Source organism: Pongo abelii, chromosome 6 (assembly GCF_028885655.2).
Source record: "Pongo abelii isolate AG06213 chromosome 6, NHGRI_mPonAbe1-v2.0_pri, whole genome shotgun sequence".
Classification (NCBI taxonomy): domain Eukaryota; kingdom Metazoa; phylum Chordata; class Mammalia; order Primates; family Hominidae; genus Pongo; species Pongo abelii.
Window position 1 is genome coordinate 99,241,135 of NC_071991.2, and position 15,103 is coordinate 99,256,237.

At 38.6% G+C, this 15,103-nt stretch overlaps 1 protein-coding gene across 4 annotated transcripts in view; it reads left to right on the forward strand.

Moving 5' to 3' along the window:
- The window catches only part of GSAP (gamma-secretase activating protein), a 105,058-nt gene that overhangs the window by 53,400 nt on the left and 36,555 nt on the right, over nt 1-15,103 (forward strand). For 2 of the 4 annotated variants that reach the window (XM_009243098.3, XM_009243097.3), the window contains exons 13-19: nt 498-575; nt 2,258-2,335; nt 7,516-7,608; nt 7,743-7,960; nt 9,473-9,596; nt 10,135-10,217; nt 13,245-13,298. In XM_009243098.3, the coding sequence (XP_009241373.1) occupies nt 498-575; nt 2,258-2,335; nt 7,516-7,608; nt 7,743-7,960; nt 9,473-9,596; nt 10,135-10,217; nt 13,245-13,298 (728 nt within the window). The remainder of the gene's footprint in view (nt 1-497; nt 576-2,257; nt 2,336-7,515; nt 7,609-7,742; nt 7,961-9,472; nt 9,597-10,134; nt 10,218-13,244; nt 13,299-15,103) is intronic. The other 2 variants (XM_002818307.5, XM_063726108.1) reach the window with 1 other exon arrangement.

A 15,103-nucleotide genomic window follows, 5' to 3' on the forward strand; every position in this document is an offset into this window, starting at 1 on the left:
GACTCACATGCCACATTTGTTTTCACTGACCCATAAGATAGATCGCACTTTGCCTTTCAATCAAGATTAACTGGAGACTGGTAACTTTCTGTGAAATGAACACATTTTTGATAAACTGGTGTTCATAGCTGTTAGTAATAATTGGAAGGTGACAAGCTAGATAAAGAAGGACAATGCATGCTTACTAGGAGAATCTCATGAAGCTTTGGAAACTGTCTAGAACCCCATTATTTCATATGCAGGAGTATATCTGTGTTCATTTTCCTATCCTTCAATAGCCTGCCACAATATGTTGCTATATAGTGTGCACTAAAAAATTACTGCTTTGAAATTTCTTAGCAATTTGTTAATAGACCCACTTCTAGGACTTGGGAATAATCTATGAGGTAAGATGAGACAGGACATCTAAAGGAGTAGAAGTAAGTTTAAGTGGTTTAGGAAACTTTATTTATGACATAGATTCTGTCAAACTCTACTAAATATCCTTTTTCTTCTAGGAAGTTTGTGTGTATGTTACAGCCCGAAGTGTGCCTCTTGGGAACAAATCACATATTCTGTGTTTTACATTCATAAAGGTACTTTTTCATGTCTTCTTTGTTACTTTTACATAATAACTTTTTCCAAATAGTAGCAAATTAGATAGCTCTTAACAGTGTTATTAGTAATTTTTTGGAGACAGGGTCTCCCTTTGTCACCCAGGCTGGAATGCGGTGGCATGAATACTGCTCACTGCAGCCTTAACCTTATGATCTCAAGTGATCCTCCCTCCTCAGCCCACCAAGTAGCTGGGACTACAGGCGTGTGCCATCATGCCTAGCTAATTTTTGTATTTTTTGTGGAGATGGGGTTTCACCATGTTGCCCAGAGTGGTCGTGTACTTCCGAGCTCAAGTAATCCACTCGCCTCAGCTTCCCAAAGTGTGGGGATTATAGGCATGAGCCACCATGCCCGGCTAAGAGTATTATTACCATGGAATCAATTTTTATCAGTTCATTCTATATCTGTATACTTACAGGATACATGTTTCCTGAAGAAAGTTGCCAATGGTGAATATCAAGTTAGCTAGTTATTTTTATATATCATATATTTTTATCCTGGCCTATATATTTTTCTAGGCTTGTGGACCAATCCTAAGGAATGTATTTATCCAAAGTGTGTTTATTTGCTTTTTAGTTATTGCTATTTGGAAAATATCTATCGATTTAACTTACAGAGTTACATAAGGTTTCAGTTAAAAGCGTCCATGATCTCAGACCTCAACAGGTTTTAGATCTAAGATACATTTATTCCATTTCACACATCTATGGGCCAAGATATTGATAAACAGTCTAGGGAGAAGCAGTCAAATGCCTAACTAATTTCTCCTGGTTCTGTAGTCGATCACAGTGTGCCCTGTAGTAGTTTTAGTTTGAACCATGCTAAGGAGTAATTGTTTTGCTTGTTTAATTCCTTAAAATGAGTATTTGTGCAGTATATACTATAGGGTGTATTTAAATTTTTTTAAAGATGAAAATTTTTCCAATATTTAAAAAAAATTATGCCAAGCCACACTAGAGCTGCTTATTCTATAGATGGACCTGATATTACCTCCTCAGGTTAGAGATCAAGGTAAAAAAGTTTAATAACTTAATGGAGAAGCTAAAGTAACTTCAGAACTAGACATATATACTATTCATACTTAAGTTGTATAAGTTTGAGATTTTTGTGGAAAATTTTCATACATTTTTCTAATGGTTAATCTATTGATCAAAGGCAGTAAATAAAACTTTTCTGAAGATTAAGAGTTAGAAAGTAGAGAGGAAAGGCCAATATACTGAGGTTATTAGCTCGGCTAATTCCCTTCCTACCTAAAAGTGGGATTTGTAAGTGATTTGGAGACGTCTCAGAGGGTCTTAATGACTGCACGTGTGTGGCGGTGAGCCTTGAGGAATGTGGGCCAATGAGCTATGTGGTCATCTCTATCTCTTGGATCTTTAAGTAAATTCCTTCAGATCCTCTCCTCCCTGAACAATCCACCTGTCATGGTCTAAGATTATAATAAGCTCAGAACAACTACTGGAGTGTGACTGCACTCAGATTATCCGCCTTCAATGCTGGTTTTTGGAGAATGAGGGGAGCCATGAAATCTAGAAGTCTGAAGATGCCCGCTTACGAGTTGCATGGTCACTGAAAATATAGTGTGTTACATAGTCACTGCCTTGGGTGGAGTTCCAGTTCTTTGTTTAACATTCTCTGGCTTCATGTTCTCTCTTTGCAGGACACAGCAAGACCTTCACCACTTCTCTTGAGAATGTTGGCTCACACGTGACAAAGGGCATTACTTTTCTCAACCTTGGTGAGTGATGGAGAGATCACACCCCCTGCTCTGAACACTTGTTCCTAGGCATGGTATACCACAGCCTTCTATACTATCCCATTTCTCATGCCTCTTTGAGACTTGGATTGTGATGACAATCAATGACCCACTTGAAGTCTGAGGAGAGAAGATTTTCTCTGGAACACACCCTTCCCTCTCAACTCCTTAGCCTTTGGCTTGAAAGGGTTGGGGGATGTATCATCTTCCCTTTTTAGAGAACCTAGGCCGTGAGCTTTTTATGTTTTTTGGTAGCAGGCTAAAAAGCTATTTGTTAACATAAAAATGATAACTTGTATGAGATGTTCCCAAATAGCCCATGAGAAGTAATACATCATGTTATCCCTTGATTATAGAGAGGACGGGGCCCCTGGGAAATTTTCTATTTCCTGTTGCTAATCTTGAAAAGCTTCCGAGTCCCATTAATGATTTATGGATCAGCTTGAGTTGTTTTCATTGAGTAAATATGGCGAAGGGAACCTCAGTGTAATGAGGAAAATAAAGAAAGGGTTTGTTGTACCTCCCCCCTGAAAGCTGCTTTTCCGTGCCAGTTAGGATGTGGGGCACAAAGTTTAGCAGAAGACTAAGTAATGGTTTACTTGCTTACATATGGAACATGGCATATGGAACATTTCCTTTAAAAAAGGAGTTTCAGGTTTAGAGCATGTAATTCTTTGATATTTTTTTCCATCCCTATTCCACAGTCCATCCACTGTCATGATGCATGTTTGGGAGAGTGCAATGTGAGGAAACTGAGCAAAGTTATTTTTATTTTGAATGATACCATTGATAAGGTTGGATACTTAGGCTGAGTGAGCCATTATGGGCAAATTTTAACATGATCTCTGAATTTGTGGAAAATTGCCTTAGGGAAGCCTGGTTCTACTGCTTCCTGTGATAAGAGAGATGAATATTATAGAAGGTTTCCTGGGTCTGGGACTTGATTCTTATCAGCAATGCTTTATCAGCATCCCATCTCAAGAGTGATGTGGGAAACTTTCCACTAAGAAAACAGCACTTTGTGAGGGCAAAGGTATCCTTGCTTTTTTTTACCCCTGGGAATGACTTGCAAAGGGCAGGCAAGATTTAATCTGTGGTCTTCAGCGTGTGGAGAGGCCAGAAATATAAGCTTTGTAAAAATAGGCTATCTTAAACATGTTGTCTTTCCTTCTTAAGCATATTTTATAGGCACAAAATCATAGCCCAGTTTAAAACTGCTGTACAGGTAATTTTTATGACAAGAATATTGTTTGAGTAATATATTTTTTGCTATTACATGCAATTTCCCTGGACTGTCACCCTATTAAATTGGGCTTATATTGATTAAAATATTAAAGAATAATTTTTTGAAAATTTCATGAACCCCAGACACTTCTATGTAAGAAAGATATGTTTATAAATAATGAGCTGCTATTTATTTAATGAATACTATATGTTAAGTGTTTTACTTGTTATCTTGCTCTCTACAGCAATTCTGATTGGTGATATTATCCCCATTTTACAGATAATGAAACTGAGGCCCAGAAAGTGAGCTCTGTGCTTAGGCTTACTTCAGTGTCTTTTATCAGGGACACTAGATTATTAATAGTTTCTTTTTTTTTTTTTGAGATGGAATCTTGTTCTGTCTCCCCGGCTGGAGTGCAGTGGTGCAATTTCAGCTCACTGCAACCTCTGCCTCCCGACTTCAAGCAATTCTCTGCCTCAGCCTCCCAAGTAGCTGGGATTACAGGCGCATGCCACCATACCCGGCTAATTATTTTGTAGTTTTAGTAGAGACGGGGTTTCACCATCTTAGCCAGGCTGGTCTTGAACTCCTGACCTCGTGATCCACCCGCCTCGGCCTTCCAAAGTGCTGGGATTACAGGTGTGAGCCACTGTGCCTAGCCTATTAATAGTTTCTTTAAACATTTTGTAATTTTTATTTTCTTAGCATTTTATTTCAACTAAAACTTTATCAAGTGTTTTGTTTAGAGGTGTTGTTCTAGTATTTTTCTGTAATGCAATCCAGAGTAAACTGAGAGAAAATGAAGTGAAATGATCCCATCAGTCACCCAAACGGTATGCAACATAACTGCCCAAACTAGAAAAGATAGTGTTGTCAGTGTTACAATCCTAGAGTACTTAATTTAAAAATATTTATTCATAGAATTTGATTTTTATCTTATAGCATTTTTGATATATTTTTAAAAATATAAAACTTCAGTCTAAATGTTTTCAAACATTAAAGTTTTAACTAAATATAAGTGACTAAAGTATTTTCTTTAAATTATAAGAAGTATCCATTTTACATGTGGCATATGAATGTACATATAGCCTCTGCTTATGTGTAGTACCTTTTCTTCTCCATATAAGATATTTATTAGAAAAGTCAGCAAATAAAATATAACAAATTTATACAGAGTTCTTTCATCAAATCTTCCTAGCAAACTTTTTTGTTTGTTTGTTTGGGACAGGATCTTGCTCTGTTGCCCAGGCTGGAGTGCAGTGGTATGATCTTGGCTCGCTGCAACCTCTGCCTTCTGGGCTCAAACTATCCTCCCACCCCAGCCTCCTGAGTAGCTGGGATTACAGGTGCATGCCTCCATGCCCAGCTAATTTTTTGTATTTTTCGTAGAGATGGGGTTTTGTCATGCTGCCCAGGCTGGTCTCGAACTCCTGACCTCAAGAAATCCACCTGCCTCAGCCTCCCAAAGTGCTGGGATTACAGGCGTGAGCCACCGTGCCCAGCCAATAAAAATAATACCCTACCTTATTTTGTTTTTAACTGACAAATAGTAATTGTATATGTTTATGGAGTACAATGTGGTGTTTTGATACCTATATACATTGTGGAAGGATCAAATCAGGCTAGTTAGCATATCCTGTATTAGTTTATTGTTGCTGTAACAAATTATGGCAGACTTAGAACTTCAAACACCACAAATATTCTCTTAAAGTTCTGTAAAGTTGGAAGTTCAAAATGAGTCTTGAAGGGGCTAAAGGAAAGTGTGGGCAGGACTAGTGCCTTCTGGAGGCTCCAGGGAAGAATTTGTTCCTTGCGTCCTCCCTCCAGCCTCTAGAGGAAGCTTGTCCAACCCTTGACCCATGGGCTGCACACAGCCCAGGATGGCTTGAATGTGGCCCAACACAAATCTGTAAACCTTCTTAAAACTTTTTTTTTGAGGTTTTAGTTTTTTTTAGCTTATCAGCTGTTATTAGTGTATTTTATGTGTGGCCCAAGGCAATTCTTCTTCTTCCCAATGTGGCCCAGGGAACCCAAAAGATTGGACACCCCTGACTAGAGGCTAGTATTTCTTGACTTGTGGCCACTTCATTCCAGCTACCTTCCTCATCGTATGGTTGTCTTCTCTTCTCTAGTCAAATCTCCCTCTCATAAGGACTTTTGTGCCTACCCATGTCTACCTGGATATTCCAGGATAGTCTCCCCGTCTCAAGATCCTAGTCACATCTGCAAGGTCTCTTTTACCTTATTCACAGGCTCTGGGGATTAGCACGTGCATATCTTCAGAAGCCATCATTCAGCCTACCACAGATACTACTGACCCTTTTGGTGAGACAAAAATTCCCTGCTCATTGAGGGACTGAACATCCATCCCTAGAGCCCACTCACCAAATGCCAAATAGGAATCTCCCTCTCACTACCTCAGTGATGTGACAACCCAAATCACTGTCATATATTTTCAAATGCCACCTCCCCACGGACATAGTGCCATCCTAATTAACTAGTTAAGTGGTACAGCTGGGAGGTAACTAGGTCATTTGATGCCGATACCCTTTCCATTATGTCCCACTATATTGTTGTTTGTGTTTTTCTAGTAAAGTGTTGTTATAATAAGATGATTGCAACCATTTGTGCTAAGCACTTTAGCGTCATTTAATCCACGTTGACTGAAAGGACACTTCTAAGTCAACTGGTTTGAGTTCTATATCCTCTTTCCTTTCCACAGAATGCCTTCTATGCAAATGATTAGCATGTGTTCCTTCACTTCTTAGGAAAAGGAGTCTAGCTGGCTCACTTATAATCTGAATGTTTCATCTATATAAAATTACTACTGTGTGAATTTCTGTTTTCTAAGATCCTAGAAAAAGTATTGGCAAGGGCTACTTCCACCCTTCCATTCTCCAGAAACCTATTTTTTATACCTTGTCTCCATCTGAGTACAAATGTTCTTGATACAAAAATATCTAGTGCAGGGACTGAAGGTGTGAATTCTAGTCAGCTTGATATGCAAGGAAATAAATTAGTACTTCACAAAGTGTCAGTGTGTCTGCAGAGATTGTTCTGATGAATATCGATTTAAAGGTTCTCTAAACAAAATGCTCCTGCTACTGATGATGATAATGATGATCAGTGGACGAACATGGGCAACAAAATTTTAGAGCTTCCCGAAACTGGCAGAAATTATGAAGAAAATTCCCAATATAGGCTATTTCCAGCCTATCAGATTAAGGAATAATTCGTGTTACTTGGTATTTTTTATTCTGATTTGCTCTGAGATCATTTAGATTCACATAAAGCCACAAATCACTTAGAAACAAAACTGCAGGTATAAATTAAGATAACCATAGCTAAATATCTGAAGAAAATTAGCTAAAGATGGAAATAAATGAGGTTTACCTAGTAAGAGAAATGTGGCTGGGCATGGTGGCTCATGCTTGTAATCCCAGCACTTGGGGAGGCTGAGGCAGGAGGATTGCTCAAGCCCAGGAGTTCAAGACCAGCCTGGGCAACATGCCTGTAATCCCAGCACTTTGGGAGGCCGAGGCAGGAGGATTGCTTGAGCCCAGGAGTTCAACACCAGCCTGGGCAACATGGTGAGACTCCATCTCTATAAAAATAGAAAATATTAGTGGGGTGTTGTGGGCACAGGCCTGTAGTCGCAGGTACTTGGGAGGCTGAGGTGGGGAGGATCACTTGAGCCCAGGAGTTTGAGGCTGCAGTGGGCCGACATCACACCACCGCTACTCCAGCCTGGGTGACAGAGTCAGACCCTGTCTCAAAAAAAAAAAAAAAAAAAAAAAAGCGCTGTCATTAGATAGCTTATTACATTGGTAAAACTTTTGCCTTTTGAGATATTCAGAGAAAAGCAGGGGTAATGTGACGTTCTGTACCTGTGCAGCTCTTACCATATGTAGATGACGTAAATCTTTCTCTTCTATAGACTATTATGTGGCTGTTTACTTACCTGGTCATTTCTTCCACCTACTTAATGTTCAACATCCAGACCTGATCTGCCACAATCTCTTTCTGACAGGTACGGCTATAGTTTTTCTCTTGTAGAGGTGGCCTATTTGAGTTTGTTTTGACTTTAATATCTATGTTTGGGTGAAAGGAGTTTCTTTTATTTGCTGATCTGCTGTTTTGTTTTGTTTTTTTTTTTTTTGCCAGGAAATAATGAAATGATTGATATGCTACCTCATTGCCCTTTACAGTCATTGTCAGGGTCCCTGGTATTGGATTGTTGTTCTGGAAAGCTCTATAGAGCACTGCTCAGCCAGTCGTCTTTATTACAGCTTTTGCAGAACACTCGCTTAGACTGTGAGAAGATGGCCGCGTTGCACTGTGCGCTCTACTGCGGTCAAGGCACGCAGTTCCTGGAAGGCCAGGTGAGAAGATAGCTCATGTTTTAAAATGGGCAGATAGACAACTGAACATATTTATTTTGTGGTTGAAAATGGTCAGGATTATTTTTATTTAGTAACAATTAATTGAGGTGTATGGCCTTGCTGCTGACATCGTCATCTTTTGCGCTGCTTTTTTATGGATCCCTACCAGGTCTAACACTCAGGGTGTTTCTGTTCTTTTGGGTACCCCCTTTTCCATATTGGGAATAAAAGTTTAGCTATGTCGGTAATATTTCAATGAAGAGCTCAGTAAATAATGCGTTTCTTAAATATCTACTTTTTCTCCTGGTCTGTATTTGATCTATAATTATCAAAAGGACTAAAATCTGGTGGCAGATATTTATTACATTTGTAATAAAAATAGCTTACGTTTGTATTTCACATTAGAATTTATTAAGTACTTCCACGCGCATTCTGTGTTATTTTACAGCTATCCTGTGAAGTCAGAGAAATCTCTTTATCAGATGTGGTTAAGATCAAAGAGTGGCTGGTTAACTACAAAAAAAAAAAGAGACATTAGACGTTTTATTTTAACCTGAAACATAACAATGTACATTATTCACCCATGTTTTGACTCAAGCCTTTCTTTGCGCATCTGCTAATTGAAGTTCAACATCATTTTTCATGCATAAAAGCACTAGTAATGAGTTACCTCTAACTTCCTGTTACTTTTTAAAAATTTTTATTTCTAAAGATATAGTAATTTAAGGACCCTTACAAAGCAATCTGTGTATACCAGGCATTTTTTACCCAATCTTTTTTAGTTGTTTCCCCTAAACCTAGTTTTCTAGTGATTTAGTGACATGCCTTTGACTCTTTACAAAGCATTCAACTTTTACTGACCCAACGACACTCTCTGCATCCACATTTTACTTGTCGATAGTAATATTGTATTACCTAATTTTGAAAATAAGTACAATAACATAAATCAGTTTTGAATTAAACAGCTTACTGGTAGGAGCAGAAGTGCAAGTGTGCACCATGGTTAGACGTGCCTTATAATATCTGTCAGTGCTGAGACGGTAAACATTCCTCTAGCAGGTGAGGATGATTATGGAGATGAGCGAGTTGATGGTATAGCAGGGATTATCCCTCCCTCAGGAGGCAGTACAGTGATGCTCACAAAGGTTAACTGGTGTGTCCGTATTCACACCCAGGACCCAGCTGGAATTCACACCCAGCTCTGCTGCCCCCAAGCCTAGTGGTTTTGTTTTGCTTTTTTTCCTGTATCCCACAGCTCTTTCCACTGGTGCTTTGCTATAACATGCCCTATTCTTGCACAGATGTTAGGTTGAAGAACATTTATTTGGTTTCCAGCCAAGGAGATTTATTAAAAAGATGTATAAAAAGGATCTCACTTATAAAATACTGTTTTACCTACCCAGAATTGCATTATGTATCTTGAAGATAGCGTAGAAGTGAGTATATTCTTAGGCAATTCTAAAATAGGTATAGAATGCAAAAGATTCATGTATATTTGTACTTCTTTGGTAGTGGAGGCAGAGAGCAGATTTAAATACCAACAGAGTTCTGTCTGACTTTTTAAAGATTATTCAATGGATTTCTGAGAATGTCTCTGCCTGCCATTCATTTGACCTCATTCAGGAATTTATAATTGGTAAGTGTTGCTGATGTTGCAGCTTAAGTTGAATACTTGACCTTTTTGCTTGAGGGAAAGCAGTAAATTGATAGTGAATGCCTCAACCTGTCCAAATGCTGCTTTGGAGCACATTAAAAAAAAAACAACTCCATATCGGAGTCAGCAGCTAATTAAATTTAATTCTCTTGTGGTTTTCTAAGAAGCTGTGGCTGTACAGAGATTGATGAGATACAAGATAGGATCTTGATTCTATAACCTTGTTAGTAATTTTTTTTCCAGTAAGATGTAACTTTCTTAGCCCAGTTTTGTGTTGGCTGGTTTCGTATGAAGTGATATAATGTCATTTGGGTAGATATGGTACTAAGTTATTCTCATTGTAAAAAGCAGAACCTGAACATTTTAGTCAGTAGATAAAATCATAATGGTTACCGTTTTGAGGATGAGGGATAAGACAATGAAAACTTTGTTGGTTTGCTTGTTTTGGTTGAATTACAATGCTGTCATCATCTTATTAAACCACATCTTTTTTCCCCCCGTTTTAAAAAAATCTACTCAGCTTCTTCATACTGGAGTGTATATTCAGAGACAAGTAACATGGACAAACTATTGCCATATTCCTCAGTGCTCATTTGGAATACAGTAAGTTAACACTGTGTATGCTGTATGCAAATAAAATCAATTCACAGTTGTGGGTCAGTTGTTGGACACCCCTCTTATAGCCATCAAGGTCGTGGTTTCACTACTGTTTTGACTGATAAAGAACTCAGTTGGATTTTTTTTTTGGCAGAAAAGTAATGGCAAATCCCTGCTATTGGCCAAAAGTATTTGTATAAAAACAGTAAAACCAAAGGAGCAGGTATACAGGGTATTTATTATTCTTCCTATTACCAGGCAGAACTAAACCTCTATCATGGTATTTTTATTTTCTAAGTGACTAGAGTGGATTAAAATATGTACTAGGTTTATATAAGTGAGGAATGGGTGGATTGCTGCTATCATACTTGGTAGATAAGGACCTTCATGACCCCTTTTTCTAGCCCTATTAAAAAGTCTGTAATAACTCTAGAGCTTCAGGATCAGTAAAAGTCAGCAATCTTAGGTGCATTCACCCCAATTGACTTTTTCTCCCTGTCGGTTCTGACTCCCTCCTTTTAAATTAGGATTTGCTGAGCTAAAACACTGCTCATTTTGTCTTGAATATAGTACAGTAGACAGAGCTTTGCTGGCCCAGCAAGTGAAAACCATACATAGGCTGTGCCTGAAAAAGTTCTGCCTCATGTTTCTTATTTAGATATTAGAACTACATGCTTGCTTTTGAGGCAGAAGTTTATATCAAAAAGGTATTTAGAAAAATAAATTGAATTTAAATAACACAGTCATAGGAAAATATGTACTAGGGTAAATGGTGACACTTTATATTTAGACCCTGTCTAAATATAGTCCTTAAAAAAGATGTATCAAGTGTGTTTGATTAATTTCTAAATTTTTGGTATGCACAGTGGCAGTGCTTTCCTAAAGGCCTTTTCTTTGTCTTTTACTGTCGTGGTTATTAGATTTTTATGCCCCACCTTAGAATTTAAGGGAAAGAAAGGCCTGAACTTGTTCCCTCTCTAGGCGCCCACGTTTTTCTTTCGGAACACATGTGAATAGACATGCAGACCCTGTGGTCATATGGCAGGAAGTCTGCAGGTTACACCACCCCAGAGTCAGGAAATGCACATCTCCGCTCCCTCCCTTACCAACCCCCTGCTGTTATGTCCTGTGTTCAAAGTGTCCAGGAGGCAGCTGGGACCACTGGTTCCCAGGGTTGTGTTAAAAGACTGAGCCACATGTTAATTGGATGTGGTGTGAGAATATCACCCTGAGGATAACGCTTCCCTTTTGCACGTCTCAAGATTGTGCAGGGCGGAGCAGCTATTGTGGACACGCACAGGGTGACATCAGGAAGTCCAAGAAGAGCGATATAAAGAAACCTGTGGTTATAACCTCCTTGTACTGAACTAATCTTGGGGTTTGCCATGTTGCTTTAAACTTCTTGTGGTTGGACTAGGTTACCTTAAAGGTCTCTTCTAATCTTGAAAATCTATCAGTCTATGCTTATCATTAGCTGTGATGCAAATCATTTATTTTTCTCTTATCTGCAAATGTTCTTAATGCTACAACCTTAATAAAAAGTTTCCACAGGAGAAAACATGGATTTCACATTTTTGTAGGAGACAACTGACTTGGATTTTTTTAAGATAATTGAAAATGTGATGCCCTTACACATAGATAATCCTGAATTATGTTTTGCAAACAACTATACCTCTTTAAAAATGCTATTTATAACCAAAACTGTAATGAAATTTTAATGTTTTTTTGAGGTATCCTCTGTAGTGATAAATGAAGCACACAATAGATTCTTATCACGGCTTTCAACTGTCACATGAAGAACTTAGTTGTTTGCATGTTCTGAAAATTTATTTCTCTGTCACTATGTTACCCTTTTTTACAGGAATATTCTATATTAGTAAAATCTCGGTCATTTAAATTATAGACAAATATCAATTTTTATTTCTACATTACATCTCCTAAAATATTTTCTTAAACACTTATCTACTTTTTTTAAGGAAATGAAAGCTGATTTGACCAGATGAGAGGCTAATTACATAATTAACATACAGATACACTTTTCAAAATAATAGTGAATAAAAGGCAATCTTGAAAGTTTATCCTTTTATTAAATTTCTGTTTTAACGCTCACTAGTTAGCAGAATGCTATCATTTGCCCTTCTTGAAATGAATTGTTCACCTTTCAGATTTGCCATGATGATAGCACTGCAGAAACTCTTTTTTTTCTTTGGGGACAGAATCTTGCTCTGTCGTCCAGTCCGGAGTGCAATGGTGCAATCTCAGCTCACTGCAACCTCCATCTCCCAGGTTCAAGTGATTCTCCTGCCTCAGCCTCCTGAGTAGCTGGAAATACAGGCACCCGCCACCATGCCTGGCTAATTTTTTTTTTTTTTTTTTTAGTAGAGCGGGGTTTCACCATGTTGTCCAGGCTGGTCTCAAACTCTTGATCTAAAGTGATCTGCCAGCCTTGGCCTCCCAAAGTTCTGGGATTACAGGTGCGAGCCACTGCGCCTGGCTGCTGCAGAAATTTTTTATGGGGGGCTCCTACCTCTGAAATTACAGAGGACAATGAGTTACAGAAAAATTACCCAGTCAAGTCATGCAAGAATCCCATTAGTCTTGGTTCCTTCTAGTGAGGTAGGGGCCAACTATAATACATTTAAGTGAAAGAAGAGAGAGGAAGGAGTATTGATAATGAAACATTTCCCCTTTATCATTACATTTGGTGCAAACATAATTTGCCTCATTTGTTCTTTAATAGAAATGTATAAAAATATCCTATTTGCTCTCTATTTCTTTGTAATAGTCTTTTCCTTTACTTTAGAGACCCTGTCACCTATTATAATTGTGACTTTAAAGAATATGTTCCTTCCTGAGGCAAGAGATAGGCTATATTCACTGTTATTTATGTCCTCCAAGGTTTATTTAAAGTAGAGGTTAGAAACTGGAAGCTGCCCTCAGCTTCTGTCTGTGCAGAAAACACTCCCTGAAAGCTTGAGCTAGTGGTAGTTCATACACTGAGCAGCTGTGTGTGTGTGTTTTTCCCCACTATAGGAAATTCCTGGAATAACTCTTGTGACAGAAGACATTGCATTGCCTCTTATGAAGGTAGGTCCCTTACAGCGAGAAACAAAAGTACAGACACATGACTAAAGCTTTGCTGCCTGAGTATTATGGTGGTTCCAAAAGGGATTGCAAATTGGCAGGGGAGGGGAGGGGAGGGCAAGGCAGTAGGGTGGGTTTTCTGGAGAATCCTTCCTACGTGGGTGAGTGATCACTGAGTACGATATTATGGCAATTCTCAGGAATGCTCTTTGAAGAAGGAAGTTTCCTGAAGATAGGAGAGAATTACGGTGCTCAACTTAAACCTTCCAGAACCAGCACTTGCCACTGTACCTCAGACCAGGCTGTAGTAGGGGAGGTCTTATAGATGATCTTTAGAGAGGCTGGTAGCTGCTTTTACTTTATCTTACTATTACGCCTTCAAAATGAGCTTGCACACGTGCACATGCACACACACACACACACACACAATTTCCAGTCTTAAAACCATTAAGTAATGTGGGCTAGGATTATCTAATTTCCTTCTGGTTCTAAAAACAGCTTTTTTGTTTCTCAAGAGTAATCTGTATTGGCCCACTATGTGGTCTCCATCAACCTCTGAACATTAAGCTGTAGCTGTTAGTGTCTTTCTGCAATCTGGTGGCTTCACAATAGTTTTGGAGTACCATAGGAGAATGGGGTGGAGTGAGTAGAAAAGGATACATATGTAGTTAAAACTAGGGGGAGTATTTTAGCACAGTTTCCTTGAAGCTCCTTTGTTGTTTTTGGCATTTAGCGTTGCCTCCTGTTAATCATAGCTTGAGGTAGGCTGGGAAATCTCAACTTCTGGCAGCAGAGAGCTCAGGGTGCTGACGCTTTTTATTTCCATTTGATTCTTTTGTATCTGTGAAGGGCAGGCTGGGCCTGGACAGCTGGGGGAAGGCTGTGGCATTTGAGGTCACAGTGATTCACTGGGGGCAAGAGAGGGTAGATCAGGGGCCAGGTTAGTGGTTCTAGGTTTTGGTCCTAAGAAGAATCCCTTAAAAATAGACTGATGATCTGTGTTTCCAGGCAAAAGCATGGGACTGCTGTGAAGTCCTACTAACATATGAAGATGAAGAGAAAAGAAAGGTTTTATTAATAGTTTAAAAGGTGTTTTAAAAGATTCCACCCATTCATTTTATTTATTGTTTATTGTTTCTACCTTTTCCACTAGTCTTACCAAATCCATAATGTGTTTTTATTTATTTTATTTTTAGAGATGGAGTCTCCCTTTGTTGCCCAGGCTGGAGTGCAGTGGCATGATCATAGCTCACTATAATCTCTAATTCCTGGGCTCAAGCAGTCCTCCCGTCTCAGCCTCCTGAGTAGTTGGTACTACAGTCATGAGCCACCACACCCATCCAGTTTCTTATTTTTTCTTTTTTTTTTTTTTTTGTAGACATGGGGTCTTGCTATGTTGCCAGGATGATCTCAATCTACTGGCCTCAAGTCATCCTCCTGCCTTAGCCTCTTAAGAGTGCTAAGATTATAGGTGTGAACCACCATGCCGGACCATAATTTTTTTAATGGACAACAAACCAGTGAAGAAAAATTTTGAAAGAAATATCATCCATAATTCTACAGTTCCTAATGTACCAACTGTCTCTTCTCCCCCATTTCCTCTTGGCCTTTGTTATAGGTATGCATATTTTACCCAGTAGTAATTGTGATCTAGAGATATTAGATAAATTTTAGAAATTATGTTATTGTAAACATTTTTTCATGTTGCTATGTAAACTTATAATTTCTAATGACTCCATAGGATTCCACTGGATGGCAGTGTCTTTTTCTTTTTATTATTTTAAATTAGTAAGTGTGTGAGGAAAAAC